The 26,960-nt window shown below is 41.3% G+C and overlaps 1 protein-coding gene and 1 pseudogene across 1 annotated transcript in view; one reads left to right on the top strand and one right to left on the bottom strand.

Annotated features, from left to right (window-relative positions):
- Positions 1 to 1,142: 1,142 nt before the first annotated feature.
- TMEM185A (transmembrane protein 185A) overlaps positions 1,143 to 26,960 on the bottom strand; it is a 36,679-nt gene continuing 10,861 nt past the window's right edge. The window contains exons 2-7 of the mRNA XM_049767515.1: positions 13,040 to 13,216; positions 10,258 to 10,465; positions 7,268 to 7,351; positions 3,618 to 3,794; positions 3,041 to 3,164; positions 1,143 to 2,539 (exon numbers count right to left, since the gene is read on the bottom strand). Coding sequence (XP_049623472.1) covers positions 2,295 to 2,539; positions 3,041 to 3,164; positions 3,618 to 3,794; positions 7,268 to 7,351; positions 10,258 to 10,465; positions 13,040 to 13,216 — 1,015 coding nt within the window. The 3' untranslated portion in view covers positions 1,143 to 2,294. The remainder of the gene's footprint in view (positions 2,540 to 3,040; positions 3,165 to 3,617; positions 3,795 to 7,267; positions 7,352 to 10,257; positions 10,466 to 13,039; positions 13,217 to 26,960) is intronic.
- On the top strand, positions 13,480 to 15,769 carry LOC125999373 (protein O-mannose kinase-like; annotated as a pseudogene).

Below are 26,960 nucleotides of genomic sequence, written 5' to 3'. Positions count from 1 at the left end.
CTGAGATTTGCCATCCTGCCTTTGTGGGCTGGTGTTGAGATCCAAATTGGCAGGGGGCCACTACCATTCTTCCCAGAGGCTCCCCCAACCATGGAATTTGGGGTGCAGACCTCAGAGATTTACTAGTTTCGTGGAGAAGAAATCACTTCCAACTTAAGAAGTTACTCCCAAAGACACTACATAGGCACAATGGATGAAAATTAGAGTTCTCCAACACTCATGGCCTTTTGGACTAAGCGCTTAGCCATTTCCCACTGGTGCAACCTCCCAGGACCCAAGTACCTCCCTGCACAGCCATGAGGTCTGATCTTGTGAGCATGAGTCATGGTCAAGGTGTTGGTGTGTGCTGGTGAATAGAGAGCAAGTTACTTGTCAGGTCACAGTCACAGTGACTACTTGAAAGATTCCTGTACAGCAAGGCTGACAATGAAAGAACTAATGGAACGTTCTGTGTGACCTTGGCTACCATAGGGCCTCTGCCATGGCACTGCCATGGCACTTTGCTTTTCCCATAAACTGCCATTCCACTGCCATGGCACGTTGCTTTTCCCATAAACTGCAGAAAATCATGTACTCAAATGCCTGAATTAAGAGCCTGTGAATATGTACAGACGGGTGAGTGAGCCAGGCAGAAAGCAGATTTATTTGAAGATGCTGATTTCAGTGTGAGACCATCTGGACACTGGAGAATATGTGAGTAAAGACTTTCAAGGAGCGACAATTGTTAGCTAAGAAGGTACAAGCTGGGCCAGAGCAGTTGCACAGCAGTGGGGCATTTGCCTTGCACATTGCCTGGGACGGACCCGGGTTTGATTCCCAGAATCCCATATGCTTCCCCGAGCCTGCCAGGAGTGATTTCTGAGAGAAAAACCAGGAGTAATCCCTGAGTAAAGAGCCAGTATTAATCCCTGAGTGCCACCAGGTGTGGACCCAAAGGAAAACAAAAAAGAAGATACAAGCTCCCTGACCCCCACACAAGCCCCCAAAGAATCTGAGTCCAGGCTACACTTGTGGTGTTCCCTGAGGATGTGCACCCACCCTCCAGCCCTAATTGCTCATGGCAGCAGAATGTTGCCATTTATAGTAACTGGTTAACTATGATCCCTGTGTCCTAGCATGTTTAAGCCAGAGTCCCACATAAATTATGGAAAACGAGGAGCCAGTTTATTGAACAGCTAAAGGGATCCAAAAAGGTGATGGAGCTACATTTGTCACACAGCAGGCAGGGAAAATGAGGACATCCTTCCCCAAGTCCCCGCCCTCAACAGAACAGAAGGTGATCATACTTGTGGTGGTGGGGGGCAGCAGAGCTTCTTCTGGGAACCAGGGAGTACTGTCCCGGCGGGGGGAGCCAGTACTATCACCTCCTGTGCTTCTGGGCAGAAAATTCTGTCTGGGGATTTGGGTCCCTTCCCTGACTCTGGGTTCCTCCTGCATCTCTTAATGCACGAGCACAGCTGTTACAAGAGGGAAGGAAACAGAAAGCATCAGCCCTTAACCTCCACACATCTATCTCAGGTCTTGGCAGCATCTTGGGGTGCTGGTGGGCTGTCAGGGGTTCCCAGGAGCCCTGGCTTTTCTTGCTGTGGCCATTCTGGCTGCTGCAGACACAGTATAGGTGGAGAAATTCCTAAGGGAAAAGACTGGCACTGCCGTGGCTGGGGCAGGCATGCCACTGACTTTGACGATTGGTACATCACATGTACAGGTCCATCCAAGCTTGTAAAAAAATACTTTGCAGAATTGCCTGTACAGAACGAGGAGTGCACAAGGTATATAACAATGCTTAAAGTTATATAAATACTGCACAGGCGCAAAGCCAGTCCTGGAGAGTTGCAGGCACAGGGCCAGGTGGACGATTGGTCACTTGCTGCCAGTCACACACAATGCTGATGGTGTGTATGTGGGGCCAGACCTTCCAGCTCCCCTGCCACAGCATCCCCCACAGGGGAAGCCAAACTGCGCACTAACAAATACTTGCCGTGAGCACTTTAGCACTTGGCAAAGCAGCCGCCTACAAGTAGCCCTTCTGGCTTCATACCCAACAGGGGCAAGCATCCTGTCCCCACCACCCCGAGGCCCAGTCTGCAGAGAGACACTTCTTCGGTCTCTCTCACCTCATCACATCCACTGCTACGGCCCTATGGATTCCCCAGCACCGAGTCACTGGCAGGCATTTGCAAACAAGGCATGAGATGGAGGTCCTGGAGCCCCAGTTCCAGCGCCAGTTCTGGGGGTGAACAAAGAGGCTGAGGAGGCAGGGAGAAGAGAGTGCATCCTGAGCACATGGCTGTCTAATCTGGCATTTCGATATTTAATTTGGGGGGTGGCAGGACGTACTTCCCAGGGCTCTGTGTGATGACAACCCTGGTCTTCTTTCGAAATAGGGGAGCGATTTTAGGAGGTTCTGGAACCGGGGTCTCTTCCATTTCCTCATTATCTTCATGATGGAGGTCATAAGAGATGTTTCCGTATTCTCTCAAAAATGGGAAGATTTCAAGCAGAAACTGGCAGAAGTCCTTGCGAATACCAAACCACCCTGCAAGAGAAATTCTTACTTTAGGCTCCCAATTTCAAGTTACAATCCCCTCATCTGGGTGGTATCCCCTCTCCCAGGGACATGAGAATGACTGGAGGGGGCAGTGGCCTTTGAGCACTTTCTGGTAGCCTCCTTAAAGAAAGGGGCCCCTAAGGGGCTAAAGTAACAGTACAGAAGCGGGGCTTTGTCTTGCACATGGCTAACCTGGGTTCAATCTCTGGCATCCCATATAGTCCCCTGAGCCTGCCAGGAGTAATGCCTAAACTCCATAAGGTGTGGCCCAAAAAACTAAAAGGAAAAAATAGAGGTCTCCAAGTGATTACTTCAGAAAAAGAGACAGTGGGTAAAATCTTGCAAGAGGAGGCAGAGCTTACTCATCCACATGGGAAACAGTGGAGCCCCTAGCTCCAGGGCTAGGGCTGCTACCCGCCCACACTCACATATACTCACTTTTAACCCTCACACAGCCACGCACAGGGCTCTGAGTTGCTGAGTACTTACAGTGGTTTCCTCCTTTTTGCCCAAATGTGGTGGCCATGAGAGTGATCAGCGACAGCCAAAGGGGGACAAATATCGGGATGCATGAGAAAGCATTGTGGCCATCCAGTTTGTGAACCAGCAGAATCTGAAGGAAGAACAACAAGTGAGGTCGAATCTGCAGTGCGCACCCCTCCCTTGGGATGAGTTCTTGCCTCACATCTCCGGAATTGATCCAGACCCCTCCAGTGTAGGGAAAGGTGCAGGACCAAGCCTTCCTGATCAGTGCCCAAGTACTCTTCCACCTGCTGCCACTGGGTCTAAAGGCTAAGGGTGCACATATGAAGATTTGCAGGCAAATTCAAACATGCCATTCTGCCACTGTGGCAATCCTCCTTCAAAAGGGATACCTGGTGGCTGGCAAGGTGCATGCTCTCTGCAGACCCCTGTGCCTGCTCCTCCCCAAAACTGTGAGCGAGAACATGCTCGGGAAATAAGCTCTTCACAGTGGGCTCTGGGTACTCTGCAGGGAGCAGCGTTCCATGAGGTGAGCAGGACAGGGTCATGGGGAAGGTGGGCTTCTGGGCTGCTCACAGCTCACCTCGAAAGTGAGGAGAGGCACGACGATGGTCATCCAGCTCAGGGCCATTGTGATGTGTGTCCTCCTCTGCTCTGCGATCACATCCATGGAGCGCAGGAACAGGACGGACCATACAATGTAGTACAGGACGACCAGGCACAGGAAGGACATGAGAATCCACAGGGGGACACACACCACCTGCCAGGGAAACACAGATCTACAGTTTGCTGAGCAGCTGGGGGATGGGGGTCAGAATGCAAGCAGACCCTACTATACTGCAGGACTGCTGTGAGGTCAGGATGGCCCAGAGTGGGCCCAGAGATGCCTGTGGTGGGCGGGAGATACTCATTGCAGGACCCCTGGGGATACAGTTACTTCTCTTCTTGTCATGTCTGCCTGGACTCTGCTGCCCTCCTGGCACTTTACCTCCCTGATGTGCCCACTTACTGGAGCACTGCCCTGTAATCTGAGGATCATGCAGATCCATTCCTTCCACAGCCTCCCTAGCTATTAATTGTACTAGAAAGACTGCGCTCCCCACATTTCCCCCCCTCCACACTACAATTACCTCCAAGACCTGTCCTGGGCGTCCAACTGGCCAGACAAAACTCCCCAAAGTTCCTTCTCCCTTGGGTGCCCCTCTGGTACAAGGTGTGTCATACCTGAGCCTTCTGCTACCATAAAACCTGCTTCTCCCTAGGGTCCAGTGCTGGCCTGTACCACAGGCAGGACATGGGGCAGCTTTGCCCCCAACAAGAGTCTAGGGCTGTGTGTCATAGTGGTGTCACATCATCACACCAGGAGCCACTAATGGAGTCCTGGCCCCGCTCCTCTAGGCTTCTCCAGAGTTTTTCTATTTTAGACTCACACATTTCCCCCTCTTTGCTCCATCAGCAGGCTCAGTGCTCCACGTGTGCCTGGCTTAGCTGGTCAGTCTGTTCCACTGCCACCAGAGGAGCAGGGTAGTTTCTTGCTCTGCCTTCTCTCAGGTTTTTTCTATGGCTGCTGCTTGACATTTCTCCAGGGGAATTAGCCAGGACTGGGACTACTGGTACTGGGGCCCTGTCTGCTGACCTTGCCAGGAATGAAAGCATTTTTGGGGAAGGTGCACACAGCATGACATGCCTGACACTGGTGGGTGTGTGTCTTCCTGTCTGCACCCCTAAGCCTGGCCTCTTTCACTGTTTCATCCCTGCCATTCTGATGCTGTGCCAGTGCACCTCAGGCTGGCTTTGGCCTTTCCCCAGTGGGAAATAAAATCCTTTCCATGTGCTCATTGACCCATTTGTGGAGACTTTCTTGGTAAGCTGAATGTACTAATCTTTTGTCAATGTTTTAATTAGGCTGTTCTATTATTTTCGAGTTTTAAGACTTGTTTACATGCTTTAAGATCAGGGTCTCTTGCACTATTCTCACTGACATCCCTTTTTACCTGAGAAATGCTTAAGTGACTACTAGTACATAGGTAGCTAAAATAGGTATAAAATTAAATGCTTACTAAAAATAGATCATAAAGAAATTTATCTTAAAAGTGTTTTTTCACTTCTTGGGCTATACTCAGTGGAGCAATGCTCAATGTTTACTCCTAGCTCTGCACCCAGGAATCATACCTGGTGATACTTGAAAGGGCATCTAGTGTGCTGCAGTAGAAGGTGAGTATGCTATATGCAGAGCAAACATCCTACCTACACTACTATGACTCCAGACCAATATAAGTATTTTAAAATTATATATGTGGTCATGGCCCCTTACTTTAAGCACCCTGGCATAATATGAGCATGCAAACAGAGACATTCTTGTCTGCATCCTTTTCATTCATTTCACTTCAATGTTGAGTTTCTTCACTAACACCTTGTTGTTGGTGTCATTTCCAGGATTTTTTTCATCCAATTGTTGGTCCCAAAGACTTTCTTCACATTCTTTGAATAGTGTTTTCATCTTGAGTTGGAGCTTTCCTTGTAACCCTCTGGAAGCAGCTTGCAGTTCCTAATCACAGGTGGCTGAAGAGCCTCTCCCACCTTTGCTTGAGCTACCAAGTGCCTATGATCAGATTCTCAGTCAGGAGTGAGCCCTGGACATGAGTTAGTGTACTCTTACGAGCTCACCTGTGATCCTTTCAGATATAGGAAATCAGTGTATTACCTCATCTGCCACTACCTGCACAGGGCTAGCTAGAAAAGTCTGTTAACTGACAGAAGATAATCACTTCCAAATTGCTACTTTTTTATTGTCCCTTACTCTAAAACATAAATTTATCCATGTTTTCCTTCCACTTTATAACATGGAGAAAGTTTTGAACCCAATTGCTAGATACATCACCCTGATGATAAAGAATGGGTAGTTTCACAGTATTTTTTTCTTAGGAAGATTTTATTTGCAAAACTTTGAGTGGAACTGAGGATTTCCATCATTATTAATGGCAGTTATATACTATGATTTTCTTCCCTGCTCTTAAGGAGTGATTTTTTTTGGTTTTATACTTTTTGTTTTGTTTTTGAAACAAACCTAGTGGAGTTTTGGGCCTGCTACTGCTTCTGTATTAGGGAGTTACTCCAAGTGCTCAGGGGATTGAACTGACACTGGTCACATGCAAGATAAGTATTTTAACCCCGGTAATATCTCTCTGACACCTCTTTTGTATGCTTTCTTTGTTTTTGTATTTTTATCATTTTTTAAACTGCTGCAAAGTAAACAACAGGTGATATCGAGGGGTTCGTGTGGTTGTGGAATCAACCCAAAAGCTTCACATATGTAAGACATATGCTTGACCACTTAAGCCACATCCCTGAACCTCTATTTCTTTTTAAAATAAATCAAATCAGTTAGAGGAAATGTCTTGGGCATAACACTGCACATTAATCAGTAAGGACAACCATCAGCATCATCTCTCCTCTAGCAGAAATAAAATTCTTCTGCCTTTGTTTTAACTTTCTTTCCATATGGTCACAGATGAAGCCATATTGGGTTCTCATTTGTGGCTGGCCATGTATCTGTCTCTAGTTCCATCCATCCATATATGCATCAATCTGTTATTCCCTCCCTTTGATCCATATGCATAGTCCATTTTAATCAAAGATCTGTGGATGGAAGCCACAGGTTACAAGGACAATATGAGCTTTACTCTGGCAGGTATGTGTTTTTATAGAAAAGTAGGTAAACTGCACTGATTCCCAAATACCAAGTCCTCACCCTCTGGCTCAGTAACAGGGTTTCTGGAGTATTTCCTAAGAAAACTAAGAAAATGCATGCAAATCATTTTTGGTCAAAAATAGTGGTGTATTATGCTTTCTAACTCTAACAGCATTGCTAAGAACAGAAATACTTAGAAAGAAGGGGTCTAGGGAATACATTTGAAGATTATTTGAGGTCAATTAAATCCTAAAGGTGGTATTTATAGAGCACTTTAATTAACATGGAAATGCTAAGGATGCAATATTGGAATAAAATAGTAGGATAGAAAATTACAGACACAGTTGCTTTCATCTATCTTTCTAGCACAATCAACTCTCACACCACACAATCAAACACATTAGCTAGACTATAACCCATGGATTTGGAGTGCTTTTCCTAATACCTATGCCTGTCTCTTTTTACCCAATGTCATACAATGAACACTAATTAATTTTAAAATATAAAACATTTTCATTAAAGATGTAAAATCAGTTACATACAAGCCAGGGCCAGTGGATGATCTTGTCCAGTCTTAAGGCAATGAATATAAACTGGAGAATGTTGACGGAACACAGGATTTCTAACTGAAAATCAAGAGGAGTCAGTTAAGCACAGCAAACACTCTATTCACCATGGCTGTTCCTGAGTTACCTCACTGACAAAGAGCACACTGGACACACCTTACTTTTAGCATTAGAGAAATAAACTGTGTCATGCCATGGAGGAATCTGTTCGTGGTCCCCTGCCTTGCCCTTCTGCATTGTCTGCTCACTCAGGCAATGGCCTTTCTTCTAGGTTCACAAGTATGGAGGCAATTTGTGGGGAAGTCCCCAAGCTTCCCTCCTGCCCCCCCTTTTTGGTTTTTGGCCTTGCTTCTAGGTTCACAAGTATGGAGGCAATTTGTGGGGAAGTCCCCAAGCTTCCCTCCTGCCCCCCCTTTTTTGGTTTTCAGCCATACCTGGTGATGCTCAGGGGTTACTCCTGGCTATGCACTCAGAAATCTCTCCTGGCTTAAGGCACCATATGGGATGCTGAGGGATCAAACCACAGTCCGTCCTAGGTTAGCGCATGCAAGGCAAACACCCTACCACTTGTGCCACTGCTCTGGCCCCCCTCCTGCCCCTTTTACCAGATATCTCTAGCCAGGACCACCACATACCTTCTACTTTTCATACTCAGACACTCCAGGTATTCCTTCCTGGCTCCTGGGGGAGGGACCCTATGATGCCAAGACTTGGACTGCAAGCACTTTGATACATGATAAACCACACTTATTTCACCAGCAACAAGTTCTATTCCTCAAAACCCCAAGATCAAGTGGAGTTCTCTTGAGGCAGTAGTTCTGTGGCCCAACTCCCTGCCCATTTCAGTGCAGATTCATGCAACACCCTGGAGACATCTGCCCCTTTAGTCTCCCCTGTCCTGCTCAGTGCCACCTTCTTGGCTCTGGCCTCTGTCCTAGGACACCCAGAAACTGCCTCATACAGGCAGCACAACCTCTGGGGCCTTGGAGTACTTCTCTGAGAGCCTCAGCCTCTCTTCTTACTCCTGACTGGGCAGTACTACTCAAACACTACCCCCCTTTGTACTCTCAGCCCTGGCTTGCATGATTGCTTACTGCCTGGTCTTCAAAGTCACTACTACCCACCTATCTGGCCTGCTGAGATACTTCCAAAGGAATGTGATCCAAAGAGAGTTCATTATAGACTCATCCCATTTCTCTGTTCACTGTGCAGGTGTGCCCGGATGTCTTTCCCCAATCTCAGGTAGCCAGTACATGCTGTCAGTACCGCTACCTAGTCCAGCTCCTCTCACAATGGCCCCATTCCCTGCCAGCCACTAGAGTTGGAGGTCGACTCCCTGGTCCTCCAGGTTGCCCTTTGGCTGCTTTGCAGTGGCGTCCCAGTCTGTACAGTGAAAAGTCAGCAAAGCAAATGGGCCTAATCCTGCATCCTCTAAGTTTTCAGTGCTCAGGAGAGGGCATTTACTAAGGTGGCAGGTCTTTTACAGAACTATGGGTCAAAGAGTGCCCTGGTCCCACTGAGCTAATCATCAGGATCGAAATTATGGCTTATCTGAAAAAAATTCCCATGACAAAGTTACTTTCATTTTATTCTCAAATAACCCTCAATTAACACCAAAAGGGCTGTGTGTGTAGCATATATATTTCCATTTCTCAAGACAGTCCCACCCTCATTAGCTGCTTTCCACAAGGAGATTTGCAGCTGGTAAGAAGCCACCATCAGGAATGCCTCTTCCTTTTCCAGCACCAGAGTGGAGGTCTATTCTCTTGAATCAAGGCCAAGGTGTCCCAGAACTCTGGGAGTTCTCCCAGAGTCTGGCTCTATAATATTCCCCCTGAAGTTTTACATATCTACCCTTATGCTCCTCTGCAGTCTCCTTCCTCTACATTTATCCGTGGCTCCAAACCCAGCTCAAATTTTCTACAGCTCTGGATCTTGACCTGAAAAGAGGGCAAAGGGCCTCATCCTCTGGGTCAGGGCATGAATGTGGGCTCATTTAGTTCCTGCTGATTCTCTGAGGCACATAAGTGACTATCTCCAACTATCAGGATCAGCACGACTCTAGCCTGAGATACTGCACCTAGGAAGGGGCTAGTTAGTACCTATCACACTGCCAGTATTCAGTAAGCATTCTCTACAATGACTTCTAATTACCCATGTTAGTATTGCTAGTACCACTTTTTTCCCACCTGGGTAACCCCTAAGTTCAGGCAAAAAGGGGCTTAAAGTTAATCAAAGAGGAGGGGAAGTATTGGCTAAAAGGCCAAAGTGGAGAATTTTAGATGTCACTGTGTCCAGTTCTCATTTCAAACGTTAATCTAGTCTTTGCAGCAAAGATAATGGTCCTCTTGGTAAGGTGCATGGGTCTATTCAATCCATTGAAAGACTGTATTCACAAACTCAGTTGTCCCAAGAGAAGAAAACTGGGCCTCCTGACTCTGTCCAATGCATATCAGTCCTGCCCAGCCTCATACCTGTTGAGCAGCTCCTCACACTAAATCTACTTGTATTTGAATCAACTCCTACCCTCTGAAATCGAGGTCTCAGAATCAGACCCATGTTTGTGGGCAGAAAGGAAAGGAAGGGAAACTGGACAAAGTCTGACAGCCTGGCTGAAAAGTCAAGAAAGAGAAATATGCTTATTCCCACTGTGTTGGTTTCCTTATGTGCATGACCTGTAGTAAAAGATCACTCCCTTTGTAATAAGAAGCAAACCCGCATACCATATTCTAGTAACTAATTGAAACATTTGATTTCATAAAACATTCCTTTCTTTGATTTTATTTTGGGACCAGCCACATCTAGTAGTACTCAGGGGTTATTTCAGGCTCTGCCAGGCAGGCTCAGGGGACCATATGGGATGCTGGGGATTGAAGCCAGGTTGGCCACATGCCAGACAAACACCCTACTAGCTGTACTATTACTATGGCACTAGAGAAAACATTCTTAAATATATGACCTCTTACCTCCAGTGACCTGTCATGTCGAAAGCCCCACACACAGGCAGCAACAGACACAGGGGATACAAAGAAGAGTGGCATAAAGACTAGAAGCCAGAAGTGGCTTCCTCGCTCGATCCTGTCACACACCAAAACTTCAAACATCAACAAGAGCAGATGGATGCCCACGGCAATGAGCATGGCTTTAAACTCCACACATGTTTCTCCTTCTGCTCTGCAAAGTGATGGAAGAAAAGTATCCTCAGTTAGAATTTTCCAAACACAGAACATACTTTGATGGTTTCAAGTACAATTGAAAAACCTGACTAAAAGCAAAGGGAAAAACTAGGTAAAAAAGTTTACTGAAACTGACCTTGAATAAATAATTTGCCAAATTTCAAAGAACTACAACCCCATCCAAAGAACAAAACATTGCAAGCAAACTGGACTTAATGTTTTAACTGTTTGGTATTTTCAGAACTTACAGTCATCATATCCTGACAGTATATAAACTCTCTTGTTCAGAATTCTGAAGTCAACTAGACTCATGATTGATCAAAGAGTTTTTCCACTATTAAAAACTGACAAATGTCCCCTAACTTATTATGTTCAAATCTCTTTACAAATTACAAACCATGAAATCCTATCGCACACATCATCAATTACTCCACAATATGCATTATGAGCATAGTAGGCTATATTTCAAAAATTTATAGTTAACTATTGGTAGGTATTACTTAAAAATAAAATAAAAATATGAATGCTGTTCAACTTTCATTTATATTCTATTAGAATGAATTAACATCTAAAGATCAAAGAGAATAAATAGCAAGTGTTAAAACAGTTCACAAGTAAAGTGAAATTAATTAGCTGGTTATATGCCATGCATGACCTTTCGAAACAATGAAAAATTGTTAATAAGGTCTCAAATTGGGAAACTGCCTAATAATGCACTTGAAAGGCCTATGCTGTTTCATTCAAAATTAAAGATGAAAATTTCTGACATGTCTTTTGCAAATAAATACCCCAAAATCTAGGGTACAGATTTACAGGACCCCTAAAAAGGGGTTGAGGGGTTATTCTTATAGGACCCACATTTTTCTCTCTCTGTAGACACTAGATATCATGAACATCAGAATGACCATAACTGTATAATGTACACATACATTCCTTCTCTTTCTTGGACAAACTCAAACCAACATTAAAAAGTTCAAATGGAGGGGCCGGAGAGATAGCATGGAGGTAGGGTGTTTGCCTTTCATGCAGGAGGTCATCGGTTCAAATCCCGGTGTCCCACGTGGTCCCCTGTACCTGCCAGGAGCAATTTCTGAGCCTGGAGCCAGGAATAACCCCTGAGCACTGCCAGGTGTGACCCAAAAACCACAAAAAAAAAGTTCAAATGGTTTGGAAATATCAAATAGTGGGATCTAAAGTTTTCATTCTTCTATTACAAACATTAGATGTGTCAACTTATAACAGACACCACAGGGAATCATAGACAAAAAAGATTTAAGAACTTTAAAACAGTTAATGAGTGCCTTTCACCTCCCAAGGTTTGTATGGCCATTCAAATGGCCTAAGATATGTGATATTAATATGTATGGCAATGTATTTTATGTAATCTAAGTCTTTTTAAAAAGTTAATAATCAAAAATGAGATAAGTTCAGGCCATAATAATAGCACAGTGTGTAGGGCATTTGCCTTGCACACAGCCAACCCCAGTTAATCCCCAGCATCCCATATGGTCTCCTAAGCACCACTAGGCACAGGTCCAGGAGTAACCCCTGAACAAAAGTTGAATTAGGCTCTATTTCAAGAGTTAAGTACCACAACTTTTTCCTTCTAGAAGTCCCATTATATGGAAAAGAGACTTGCACAGGCACATCAGTACACTGAAGTGAACCGACTCCCAGAGAACAGGGCAATGGAGGCATCCAAGATGAAAGGCATGGGTGCACATAGGGAATGGTCATCCTTCTTCCCAGCCTCCAAAGGCTCTGCTCTCCTGTGCAGCATCAGGGTTTCCTTTTTCCCTGTCTTACAGTTATCTGTCCTCCAAATGCTAAAATTTCCAGGGGTCACAGTCTCAGGACTGAATAGGACAAAATTAGAGTCTTTAACTGAAGTGACAATTTTGCTTTATAGAATGACTCCTACAATCCTGATGGTTTCATGCTTCTTAGTGGAGCATAAGATAACACTTGTATACTTTGGGGTGCTATACATCTTGATTAAAAATCAAGTAGACTGCATAAGCTTTTGTGGGTTAGTGAGGATCTTAACCCAGAAAAATAATAATGTTTTTACAAGAAAATTCATATTAAATACTAAAGTTTTAAAACTTAGGACACAGCTTGCCAATATTATAGTACTTTTTTGTGGGGAGGGGTTCCCAAGTGATGCATAGGAGGTCCAAGGGCCCCACCAGTGATTCTCAGCTAACTGGGCCAGCAGTGCAGTGCCAAGGCTCCAGGATGCGATACTGTTCAGCCTTGTAGTGCTGGGAATAATTGGGTGACTCCGAAGATTCTTGGGATACCACAGGATTGCACCTGGCGATGCTACAGGGACCATGTTGTGATGGGAGTAACCTGTAAACCAGTAGTAAATCTATAACCAGTAGCTGGTTGAGCACATGATAGACAAGTGCTATAACTATAATACTATCTCCCATCCAGCCTCAATATAGTTCTTATAAAATTCCAGGCCAGTTAAAATTAAAGTAGCCCTTTCTTAATCAAAAGTTTTTTTTTAAAAATGCTATTTTTATCCAAGGAAGAAAACAATAGTTTTATAAGGCAGTATTACCGATATTGGGGATTCCGTGCCCAAACTCCAGTTCCAACTGAGGCTCCAACAATGACCATTAATTTCCACAACCATATCGGAGCAAAGACAGCCCAGTAACTGCACTGAATGACGCCGTCCAGACGAAGGGCCAGCAGTACAGAGAACAGCAGCAGGCAGGCATAGATGAGGAATTTACTAGAAGAAAAGAAAAAGTACTAAAGTCAATTTTCTTTTACCAACATATGACCATGCTTATTTCCCATCATGTCAAAATGAGTCACGAACTTAACAAATATTCATTAAAAGTTCTATGTAATAGAAACATTTGTGTAAGGGGATAGAGCAACATAAAGAGACAAAAATATGTTCCCTGTTTTCCTGGGCTTCTGTGTTGATTCATAGAAATAATTAAAATAGAGAATTCTGTGTTCTATAATGTACTGTGAGCAGAGTGGGCGATGAGAGCCCAGAAAAAAAAGGAGAATTGTTTGGGGATTCTGGTAAGGAAAGAGATGATGACTATATCTGATTTTGGAGAATGTGTACATATCTAACACGAAGGGAATGTGTGAGATGTAGACCTACTGATGGATCTAAGCATACCAGATACTAAGGCTAGAAAAGGTGGACATACTCAGAACAGTTAGTTAATTCAGTACTTTATTCTTCTTTTTTAAGGTGTACCATCATCATTACCACCACCACCACCACAAAGCCCCCCCCCCCCACATACACATGCACTTCACATCATATCATTTCTGAAAAGAATGCTCTTAATGTATGAGAACCTAATATTACATTGTTGAGGACTTCTACTTCTGGCTTTGATATAACAGGTGGAATGGGGCTTTTTATCCCACCTTAAGAAAATAAATAAAACACATAAAAGAACAGTTTTTAGACACTAAGACTGTGGTGGCAGAAAGAAAAAAAAACAAAAGGAAGTCGATTTATACTGCCCACCTATATGCCTGGGTGCAGTATATAGGTAGGAGAAAAGAGACAGATAAAGTCCAACTATTTTGACAGTTTATTAAATATTAATGGTCTAATACCAGTTAAATAACTGATATTGTCCAATTATTTTTAAATTATCAAGATAATTAGATACCATCAATAAGAACTCCATATTATCTAAAAAGTTACTGATTGAAGGTGAAAGGACAGAAAAATTACCAAGGAAACACTAACCAAAAGAGATCAGGACTGACTATATTAATCTGTTTTCATTTTCTGTGGCTGCAACAAAAACTTGTTGTAAACTTAACAAACCATAATTTTCGGTGTGTATGTCAGAAGTCCAGATAGGTTCAGATAGGTTCGGTTGGTTTCTCTTCTTAGTCTCAATAAGAAAATCAAGATATTAATTTAATAAATTCTTATCAAAGGGTCTCTGGAAAGAATCTGCAGTCAAACTCATTCATATTGTCGGCAACAGATTTCCAGTACCTTTCTTTGACTGTCTGCTGTAATCCAAAAAAATATATGATCATCCATGATCATTGAAACACTGAGTAAAACAAAAAGGATATGTCCAACAACAGATAAATGTACAAAAATCATTGTGTAGTATATACATACAATGAGATACTCTATAGCCACTGGATAAAAATTCAATCATACAGTCACAGCAACTTGGATGGAACTTATAAAGTAGATCTTGGGCCTGGAGCGATAGTACTGCAATTAAGGTGTTTGCCCTGCCGTTTGTCTACCCAGGTTTGATCCCCCAACATGCCACATGGTGCCTCAAGCACCACTAGGAGTTTGCCTGAGTGCAGAATCAGAAGTAAGCCCTAAACATCTTACCAGCCTCATTAATACTCTATCTCTTCCTGGGTTGGTTCTTCATTTCCCCTCAACACTCTGCAATGAACTTCAGTCATTGTCCCCCTGGTTACTTCAGAATGGGACAGATGAGAAAGTGTTCGCCCTGGCTGTCCTATGAGAAGCTAAAGGCAGAAGTGAGACAGCTGGTGCATGTGGGAGAAGGAGCTGTCAAGAGAGTCTTTCTTTCTGAGTACTAGGAGCATAATGTTGCTCTCTCACAACTCACCAGTCTGGAAATGCAAGAGGATTTCCTGCATGGACTGCAGATGCTGAAATCTCTACAAAGCAAACATGTTATCACATTGTTTGGATATTGTGAGAGATAATATTATCCTTACTGAGTATCACCCCTTAGGTTCCTTGAGCAACTTGGAAGAGACCAGAATGTAAACACATGGCAGCAGCAGCAACAATAGCTGGCTACAGATTATATGGGCATCATTGACTACTTGCACCACAGCCCCTTGGGCACTCGGGTCATGTGATTATAGTGATTTTCCAAAGATGCTGCTCCAGTATTTGTTGAGCAGTAACCTCTGTAATGTGGCCAATGATCTGGATGCCCTATCCCTGGTGAATAACATCTCTGGGACTCTGTGAAAGTATGGCCACAGGCAGCTTCATCAGGACTTTGTGGCTCTGGAGCAGCTGTGGCCCCATGGGGAGGATGTGCCTTTTCAGGATGATCTCATGCCTTCATATGATGAGAAGATTGACCTTTAGACGATTCCAGATATCTCAAGTTTCCTTTTAGGACATGTGAAAGTGAGTGATATGGTCTGCTTCCATTTGTTTGATATTCATAAGACATGTAAGAGCTAGACTCCCTCAGAAAGGCCCAGTGTCAAAGACACTTAGGAAAAAGGTTTGAGTATACTTAGAGACACTTTAATGCCTCAGGCAAGATAAATGCTCTGAAATCCAGTCTATGAGTGATAAGCACTAGCAACATTTCCTTAGGAGGGACAGGCCAAGAATTGAGTCAGTTCCACAGATCCTGGAACTCCTTGAGGATAAGCAGCTACGCAACAACTCAAAATTCTATAACACTAACAGCTCAGTAGGTGCACAACAAGTTTCATGGGAAAGTAGCATTAGAAGGCCACTATGTTCAATAAGCGAAAACAATAATGCAAAAGGCTCAAATAGCAACAGTTCAGTAAGTCCATAGACAATAACTTTAATAACACCACTGGGAGATAGAACAGTTTTCACAAGTTTTCTTTTACTGAATTAATTTTTGATAATTCCACTTACTATTTTGTTGTAACAATCAATATAAATTATTTTGTGCTTTTCAAGGGAAAGTGGGGACAGTGGTGGAGAGAAAGTCACACTAGTAGTGGAATTAGTAGTGTAACATTTACTGCCCTAAACAACTGTACTATGAACAATTTTGTATACCTGCAAACTATAGTGTTTGAAGTTATAAAAAAGTGTTCCTCATCACTTACTATCAGGAAAATGCAAATTAAAATGACAAGGAGGTGTTTCACACTAATGAAAATGGCGCATACATAGAAATCATATGTATAGTTTATATATATCATACTGTGTTAGCAAGGATGAAATGGTAAAAATAATTTTCACTCTCTATTGGTCAGAATGTAATATGGTCCAAGCTGTATGGAAAACAATAGATATTTCAATATATATATGAATATGTATATAATGAGGCTCATATATGAGCCAGCTATCCATCGTCTTTCCCAACACAGAAACTTTAATCCAAAAAGATATATGAGCATCCATGATCATTGAAGCACTGAATAAAACAAAAAGGATATGGAAGCAACCCAAATGTCCAATAACAATAAATGTACATAAAATCATTGTGTAGTTTATATACACAATGAAATACTCTACAGCAACTGGAGAAAAATTCAATCATGCAGTTCCCAGCAACTTGGATGGAACCGGAGGGAATTACACTTAGAAAGTAAACCAGAAGCAGGACATACTCTTAAGGACAGAGCTATTATCAATTGACAATAACAATGGGAACTTGATTATAGACCTGAAAATATTAGTTTGAGGGGAAAAAGATTATGGGAATGATGAGGTGGACCAGAAGTAATACAAGGTAACTGATAGAGGATGCTGGGCACATAAGTGGTGGTAAATTGAGTTAAACTTGAGTTTTCTGTGTACCAAATACATTACTACCAATCAGCAACAGCTAGTAGAATTCTATACAGAACCAGGCATGACATATGGCCACTGGTGAAAGATCACGGGTATTTCTGTGACATGCATTAACCTCATACATCAATACTATAAATTTAAACATTATCAGAACCTTATTACCTAGGCTGTAATAAAAAGTAACTGTATGATATCACTTATATGTGGTATTTAGAATAACTGTATTATAGAATACAATTGTTTAAAGGGTAGGTTTGCCTATATCACTTTTGTCCCCAGAGTACAGGATGAAGATAATAAATATAATAAAAGTGAGCATGAAAAGAAACAAATGAGAAGAAAGGGGGCAGGGGCCAAGGGGATTCAGGTACATCAGTGGTGTTAAGGAAGGACAGAGCTAAATATCTAAGCAGTCAACAACACTGAAATCATAAGACCCTAACTTTAACAATGAAACTTTAAAAGGTACCTGTTCACATGGCAGGTTATGAGGAGATAGTGGTGTATAAGAAAGAACTAGGAACACTGGTGTAAGAAAATTGACACAGGTGGTGGGATTGGTGCTGGAACAGTGTATGTCTAAGATTAAACTGTGAATCATGTAAATCATGGTGCTTCAGTAAGATTTAAAAAAATGAAAAAACTATTCAAAGGTAAGAAAAACTGTCTGACCAAAAATGACAAAAATATAAGCACACTCCATATAAGCAAATGAGCAAAAGAAGAGAAACACTATATTTTCAGTCATTAAGAAGATATATACACTCTAATGGCTAAAATTAAAACTATCAACTATGATCATTGTCACTAGGATGTGAAGCAATTGGAAAGCTCATATATTCTGGTGGGAATGCAAAATAATAAAGACATTTTATTCATACAGTCATGGAAATAGCACAAATGTCAATAAACTAGTAAAGAGTAAGTTAATTAGTAAAGGGCTAGCACAGCCCTTTCAGAAAAGTCAAAAGTAGAGACACAGGAACATATCAGTGTAGTTAGAAGTATTTATGTTGATGGAACATTTTGATGACAAAGGCCACGGTGAGTGGCCTTTTCTATATCTGTGTCTTTGGCTGGTAGTTATACAGTAATATAGAGTCAGACCTGTAGATAGCACAGTGGTAGAGCATTTGCCTTGCATGCGGCTGACCTGGGAGGGACCCAGTTTGATTCCAGGCACCCATATGGTCCCCCAGCCTGCCAGAGGCAATTTCTGAATGCAGATCCAGGAGTAACCCCTGAGCACTGCTGGGTGTGGCCCAACAATCAATCAATCAATTAATCAATAAATAAAGTTTAAAAAAATAATATAGTCATCAAAATTCACATCTCCCAAAAAGGAGATATTGTACAGATAAATGTCAATAAACTTGGTTTATCTACTAATCTCACATACAAAACATCTAAAGCCAATGCTTATTGAATGTTTCTAAAAGTCCAGGTACTGTACTGTTTTTCATGTATTCTCTCAGATCTCGCAGAAGCCCTATAGAGAAGAACTGTCACTATTTCCCATTTACAGGTAAGAGGTCTAGGTGTTAAACAATTTTTCTAAGCATATAGAAGCTCACAAAGCTATGATTCAAGCTGAGATCTATTTGACACTAAAGTTCTTTTAACTGAGTAATATAAAATCCTGACTACTATATGTGTGTGTGTGTGTGTGTGTGTGTATAATATAAAATCCTACTACTACAAAGCTCCCCAATAAGGTCTTTTGCTACTAATTTTCTGCAAGACCCATGTACAGCTTTTATAACATGAAAAACAAGAGTATCAACTAGGAAAAATAGAAGATGGAACCTATAAAATTCAAGCCAGAAGTCAAATTTCAAGAATGTAAACTACAGTGGAAGAAACATCAGATTTGGAGAGCAAGAGTCTATGCTCTTATACATCCTTTTCCTTTGCCATACTCATACTCATCTGTAAAATCAGAGTATTAAATATTTCATAAAGTGGATATGAATATAAGCTAATATCAAAAGTATTTTCTGTAAAGAAATAAACAGGTGGTTCTCAAAAGATTTAGTGTCTCAATTTCTTTATTCTTTCAAAAAGCTTTGTTTTCACGGGTTACACTCTGATATGTACTTTAACTCAGCTCAAAATCGCTATTTTGAAGTATCTGTTAATTTTAAATTGACACAATTACATATTAATGCAAGACACATAATTTTTATTTTGTTTTTGTTTCTTGGGCCACACCCAGTGATGTTCAGGGGTTACTCCTGGCTATGTGCTCAGAAATCGCTTCTGGCTTAAGGGACCATATGAGACGCTGGGGATGGAATCAAGGTCCGTCCATCCTGGATTGGCCACGTGCAAGGCAAACACCCTACCACTTTGCTATTGCTCTGAACCTGCAAAACACATATTTTTTTTTGTTTTTGGGTCACACCCAGCAGTGCTCAGGGACTACTCCTGGCTCTACGCTCAGAAATCGCTCTTGGCAGGTTCAGGTGACCATATGGGATACCGGGATTTGAAGCACCGTCCTTCTGCATGCAAGACAAACACCCTACGTCCATGCTATCTCTCCAGCCCTCAAGAAACATAATTTTATAAAATATTCAAAACTATTTTACAAATTTGCCAGATATTTTAAATGTCTGTCTTCATAGAGGATTAAAAGGATCATTTTATTTATATATGCAGTTATCCATGAATCTGCTTTGGTTCAAATATATGGAGAGATTATGGCTTCACAGAAATGTGCAGTTAGAAAAGAATTGAGTGTTTTAATAGCTTGTTCTGAGAATGATGTAACCTCTTCTAAAAGAACACTAAAATTCAGCAAGTGGTGGTTTCTTGAAGGGTTAGCAGTGATGTGTAATATGAAATGTTATAAATGATCTTATTCTACTTTGTAACATTAAAATCCACTGGTCTCTCTTGCACTTGGAATGAATCTTTTATTACTGCATAATTGTGTAATCTCCATGTGGGTCAAGTGGAAAATACTAATTTGATGAATAATGAATGAGTATCCCTCGTATGCTGACCCTTTTGATATACAATAGCAAAAATTAAATCAAATTAGCTATTATCAAGATATACTTTATCAGAAATATTTTATAGTGGTAAATATATAATTTCCAAAATACAGTATTTTCCATGATTGCTTAAATTTACCATTTGTAGTTTTTTGTTTTGTTTTGTTTTTTGGGGCCACCCCAGTGACGCTAAGGGGTTATTCTTGGCTTTGCACTCAGAAATCGCTCCTGGCAGGCTCAGGGAACCATATGGGATGCTGGGGACTGAACCCAGATTCAACCTGGGTCATCCACGTGCAAGACAAATAAATGGCCTACATCTGTGCTATCGCTCTGGCCCAAAAGTTACCATTTTTAAATCACTACCATCAGTTTTCCTGGAAGTGACAGATCCTTATGTATTTTCAAGGAAATCTTTATCAAAACAAATAATCACATCTTGTCTGTTACTCGTCCTAGTTAAAACATGGTCCATGAAAAAAGCAGTCAGCCACTCAAGTGCATGAGCACTGCTCCTTGAACCAACCAGCATAGTTCAGTTCATGTACTAGCCCTTATGCATTCCTCTTTGCTGTCACCCAGAAGATTCAGTGTGCCTGAGGACTACCACTGAATGAGATTCTCATTCTTTACAACATGTTTTGGTTATTCTATTGGAGTTGACTTTGTTCAACAACCCATGCATGGTGGCTTGATGGTGGCAAATCTACTTTTGGACCACTGCTTCCACCCAGTTGCCATACTGCATCTTGTATCATCATTGTAAATGTCAACATGGAGAAAACTTCAAAGAACTTAACATTATTCTGAATAGTTTTGCACTTGTAGATCCTTATAAAGGCTCTCAGTTCCCTGGCAGGCCTGTAACAACTTGATAATCATATGCTGCACAACATACTCATGATTAATAAATATGCTTTTAAATGCTCCAGACAAGGAGAAGCACTCATAAGCTGCTATGAAGAAAAGGATAAAGTAAGACTGAGAGATGCCAAAATCAGAATAACTGTGCTACATTCTGGAGAAGGCCAGGGCTCTTGGGCTAGGGTAATAGGCAAATCACTAGTCTGAGAAACAAGTGATATCACAAAGAAAGAAACCAGCTGAGATGACTTTCTCTGTGTAAGTATAAGGGGATATATATCACAAAGTCAAGAAAGTCTGAACTAACCTATCAACCAAAGCTCAACCAAAAACAATGGACTTGAAGACAGAATATTTAACAAGAAAAAAAAATGAACTAGAACACTAAAAATTAAAAAGATACTTGGTGGGGCTGGAGCAGTGTCACAAGCAGTAGAGTGCCTTGCACATGCTAATCTAGGCAAGACTGTGGTTTGATACCCTCTGTATCCCGAATGGTTTCACAAGCCAGGTGTGATTTCTGAGCGCATAGCCAAAAGTAACCCCTGAGCATCACCAGGTGTGCCCCCCCTCCAAAAAAAAAAGGAAAGAAAAGATACTGGGGCTTTCTTGGAATGGAGTTAGGAAGATTCCCCTTTCTGCCTGAAGGCACAACAGCTCATAGTCATACCTGACACCCTCTGTCATAAACAGCCCAGCTGCACAAAGGAATCTTATCAAGCTGCTACATCACCAAATTATTCCAGTTCTATATATATTGGCCTGGCCACAGCACCTCAAAATTTCATAGCAGTGTCAGTCCAGTACCATTACAGCAAATTTGGTGGGAAAATTGCATAGAAAACCACCAAGCTCAGTGAGTTAAACAGTTACAAAGAAAGCTCAACCAGCAACAACCACAACACAGTAAATCCTTGACAATGAGAGATATAACAATTATTGCAAAATGAGTTCTATTGATCTAAGTTTTGATAATTCCATTTGCCTTTGTGTTGAAACAAAACAGTATTAAGTAAATTTTTACCTACACGGGGGAAGGCTGTGGTGTTAGTTGGGAAACTAGGGACATTGGTGAAAGGAATGTCACCCTGATGGTGGGATTGGTGTTGGAACATTTAATGCCTGAAACAACTATTATGAACAATTTGGGAGATCATAGTGTTATAATAAAAATTATTTTATAAAGGAATAAAAAGATAATAAACAAATAACTCAAAGGTAAATGAGAATATGGAGATAAAAGTCTTCTAAAAATTCAAGGGCCAGAGTGCTTTCCTTATAATGCAGTCAACTGGGTTCTATTCCTGGTATTCCATTTTGTCTCCTGAGAACCAGCAGAAATAATTCCTGAATAAAGAGCCAGAAGCAATACTGATCACTGCCAGGTATAGCCCCAAAACCAAAAAAATATTTCGGACTATAAACAAAAATATGAGATTAAAGGAGAGTAAATCTTGTAAGCTTGTCTTCTCTAAGACAATCTTAATAAAAGATTCATAAAAATAATGAAAATAGAAGTCCCAAATATTTTAAAAGTTGGAAAAGTGATTTTATAATTTTGTAATGATGTAACTAATAGGAAAATTAAGAATTCTGGGTCTATGGTCTAGAGAGAGCTCAAAAGGTTGATTGCATGCATTGCATGTGTAAGGCCTATGGCTCCACGTGGTGTGGTCCCTTAGCACTTCCAGTAGCAACCCAAAGTACCAAACTGAAACAACAACTGAGGATTTCTGACTATGACCCCAAAACAAAACAAACTAAAAAAGGACTGGGCCTACAGGTTAGCCAAATCAAAATGGCACAGTACTGAAACAAAGACAGAATCTCAGACCAATGGGTCAGAATAGAATATCCAGTGACATACCCCCAAATATATGGTCAAGTAATATTTGACAAATATGCCAAGAATTTGAAATGAAACAAAGACAATCTCTTCAACAAATGGTGTTGGAACAACTAAATAACCACCTATAAGAAACTAAAGTCAACTCAAATGGAATCAAGACCTAGAAATCAGACCCGAAGCTAAAAAGTTCATGGAGTAAACATTGGCAGAACACTCCAAGACTTATATCTCAAAGAAGTCTTTGATGATAGGATGCCAATGGCAAGAGCTATAGTATCAAACCTAAATAAATGGGACTACCTCAAACTGAAAAGTTTCTATATGGCGAAAGAAACACTAGTTAAACTAGAAGACAGCTAACAGAATGGGAAAATCTTTTGCACTCAACACATCAGATAAAGGGTTGATATCTAGAACATACAAAGCATTCAGAAAGGTTAGCTCCACAAAACTTAATAAAGCCATAGAAAAATTGGGAGAAGAAATGAATAGACACTTCTCTGAGGAAGACCAACAGATGGCCAATAGACACATGTTAACCATTGCTCATCATTAGGGAAATCCAAATCAAGACAATAATGAGGTAGCACCTTACACCAGTGAGGATGGCACACATCAAAAATAATGGAAGCAATCTGTTGGTGAAGATGTGGTAAGAAAGGGACTCTCATCTACTGCTGGTGGGAATGCTGCATGATCCAACCCCTATGGAAAGCAGTATGGAGGGTGCTCAGTGAACTCAGAATTGAACTGTCATTTGACCCAGCAATCACACTACTGGGTATCTATCCCCAAGACAGAAGAACATTCGCCCAAAAATATGTATGCACACCACTATTCATTACAGCACTCAGAACAATAGCCAAGAGTTGGTATAACCCTAGATGTTCAACAACAAATGAGTGGATCATGAAGATGTGGTACATAAACACAATGAAAAACTACATAGCAGTAAGAAATGATACAATCATGCAATTTGCAGCAAAATGGATGTAACTAGAAAATATTGTGTTAAAAATAAAGTAAGCCAGAAGAAGAATAACTACAGAATGATAGTACTTATTTGAGGTATCTAGAATATATACCATATATACATACAATACTTTATAAAGAAACAATAGTCTAAATCAGTGGTCCTCAAACTTTTTAAACAGAGTCAGTTCACTGTCCTTTAGACCATTGGAGATCTGTACTATAGTGAAAACAAAAATTATGAACAAATTTCTATGCACACTGCATATATCTTATTTTGAAGTGAAGAAGTAAAACAAGAACAAATACAATATGTGGCCCGTGGGTCGTAGTTTGAAAACCACTAGTCTAAATGGTAGAAGTTCCAAACACCATAGCGAGGTATAGCAAGGAGAAGCAATCAAATCAAGCAAAGAGGGGAAACACAAAGCCTTGACTATCTTTTATACCATAAAGAAACTGGCAACAACAGAAACAGTCCTTTAGAGTGAACAGCTATTCAATCAACCTTTCACTACAAAGGCCTATAAAAATGTTCTAATGTACTTTCCATAGAACCAGGTGCAGATATGACCGGAAGCCAGGGACTCCACTGAAGTGCTTACTATCAATATGTTCTAATGCTTTAATTATATGAGGTATAAAATAATTCTTCAGTTTCTTTTTGTTTGTTTTTGGGGGGCCACACCCAGTGATGCTCAGGGGTCACTCCTGGCTATGCACTCAGAAATCGCTCCTGGCTTGGGAAACCATATGGGATGCCGGGATTCTAACCACAGACCATCCTGAATTGGCTGCATGCAAGGCAAATGCCCTACCACTGTGCTATCACTACAGCCCCACTTTTTTGGTAATTGTTCAGTTTCTTTGTCCACAGTGGTTCTTGGATATAAAGGGTGGACACCCTAATTTTGCAACCCACTGCTCAGTCATATTAGACATCATATACAGTGCCCATTATGACAATGTCGTGGCAAAATACTCCAATTTACCTATTTCCTTCTGCTTGTTTTCTATTAGGGCGTAAAGAATATGACCATTGAAACCACTGGAACAGATAACCATGCAGACTTATACTACAGGTTACACTCATTGAGTACATTTATGCAAATTACTATTTTCCCTTTTCCTTTTTTCTCTTTTTTTTCCTTCTTTTCTTTCTTCTTCAATTCAACATATGTTACTATTATATCATAAATACCATGATAACAGTTTCTTCTTAGGAAAGGAACCTCAATGCACAAGACATGGAAGATGAGACTACATAGGGTAGACACCTATTATAGTGCTCCCTACCATATTGCTTAGTACTCTAGACATGAAAATTACACTTATGCTCCAGCTACAATCTAACCATAAAAGCTTCATTTAGCAAAGTTCACCCCTGTCATGGATGAAGAGCCTAGAAATTGGAAAACCTTCCTGCTTTTTTTAAATTTATTTCTTCTTTATTTTTTCCATCTTATCTTTTTTTTCTTTCTCTCCAAATCTATACCTTAGCTATTTATTTATCTTTTCTTACATCAATTATTTAAGTGCTCAAACCCATCCTATTAGGGTCAGGTCTCCAACAACTTATGAATAGACATCTAATGTCTGTCTGTAAGTGGGCATGAGTTTGTATATAATGGACTCCTCTTTGTCTACCCAACCTATACTGCAAACAATCCATACCTATATTGTATATAGCCCCTCATATATATTATCCCTCCTCCCCCTTCAGAACTCCTATTCTCTCCCCCCCCAGTCCTAATCTGTTATCCACCCCCATTTAAACCTCTTTACCCTCAGATTTTAACTCATTAGGTACCGGGAAGGACCTCCTGCCCCAGCTAGCCACCATCCAGCTCCCGAAGTGAAAAGACAGTAATCTCGGGCCCTGTCAAGAAGATGCAACCGCCATTTCCAATGACTCATTCTATGTGGCCCTTCTCATTCCCCAAATGTGGACTGCTGCATGCTACCTGTAAATTATCTGGGCTGTTAAATCCTTTGTTGGGTATTTGTGAATCCAAGAACAGTCCCCAGAACGAGAAATTACTTCCCATCCCCTTGTCCCCTTTCAGGGGGAGACCTTGGTAATATTTATCTGCAGCAAATAATAATCCACACAGACAAGAAGGGTAGGGTGTAAAAGATTGGGCAAAGAGAGCGAGAGAATCCTCTTGCAGCCTGCAGCTTTCGCAAAAGGCCCCCTCTCCCCTCTCCATCAAGCTATTTATTGCCAACTCCACAGCGCCCCCACCTGGAATGTCTAGGTGGGGCAATAGTCACAGAACAATCCTAAGGAAATACTTTTATATACAACAATTCCAAGAATAATCTTATGAAAACTTTTTCATATACTACACTACCGAATTCAGCTTCAGAAGGACCCTCAACTCAAGGACATTACCTGATCACTTACTGCTGCAAACCATTTCTCAAACTCAATAAGATCACGGTGTGGGATAAAAATGTGTCCTGGATCTCACCCCCCCCAAGAATATCTCAAAAGACTTAGTAGAGATATATATTTTCTTTGTATGTTTAATACCTCAATAGTTATACCTTAGTGTGTTTATTTACAAAAGTAAAGGTAGCTCTTCCATCCTTTATATTCATTAATTAATTTATTTTTTCATTTATGTATTTTTTTAATTTTGCTTGTTTTGGTTCTGCTTGGTATGAAATTCTAGAAGAAAAAGTCATGCTTGGAATAAAATCTCACCTCTAAAACAGCACAGAGATTGTATAACCTGTCATTCTTACCCCCAAATGCAGCAGAAATATAATATGGTACCGTTCCCTTTTGCATAGGCATACTAAATAAGAGGGGAAATCTTATGTATAGAAACAACCTCTTATCTACTAGGGATAAGAACCCATGCATTTTATAACACATGTGTATCTCCCACCCTGAACATTTGTCATGGGGACTTGACCTAGACTCCATGTGAATGGACAGTTGTAGTCCAACCCCAAACCCCAGATCCCTACCGTAGAAGTGACACAGTTCCCTGCAACAGCACCAGGAATCAAACACCCTCCGGGGAGTGCCTAATACTGCTCTGGCACCAACTTGCAAGTTGATACGACAGCCTGATAACGAGGAAATACCAACAACTTGATCTAAGAGCAGGTTGACCTACCTCATCACCTAATGGTAAGATGAAATCAGAACACTCCATCCTTGTATCTGTGCAAAACCCAAGATCACTAACTATAGAAGACTGACTTTGACAACTGCAATTGAGCAGAGCTTTTCCTGGGACCAAAAAGAAAAACCGTAGCCTAGGCT

Source organism: Suncus etruscus, chromosome X, assembly GCF_024139225.1.
Source record: "Suncus etruscus isolate mSunEtr1 chromosome X, mSunEtr1.pri.cur, whole genome shotgun sequence".
In the NCBI taxonomy this organism is placed as follows: Eukaryota; Metazoa; Chordata; class Mammalia; order Eulipotyphla; family Soricidae; genus Suncus; species Suncus etruscus.
This window is presented reverse-complemented; position numbering and strand designations above follow the sequence as displayed.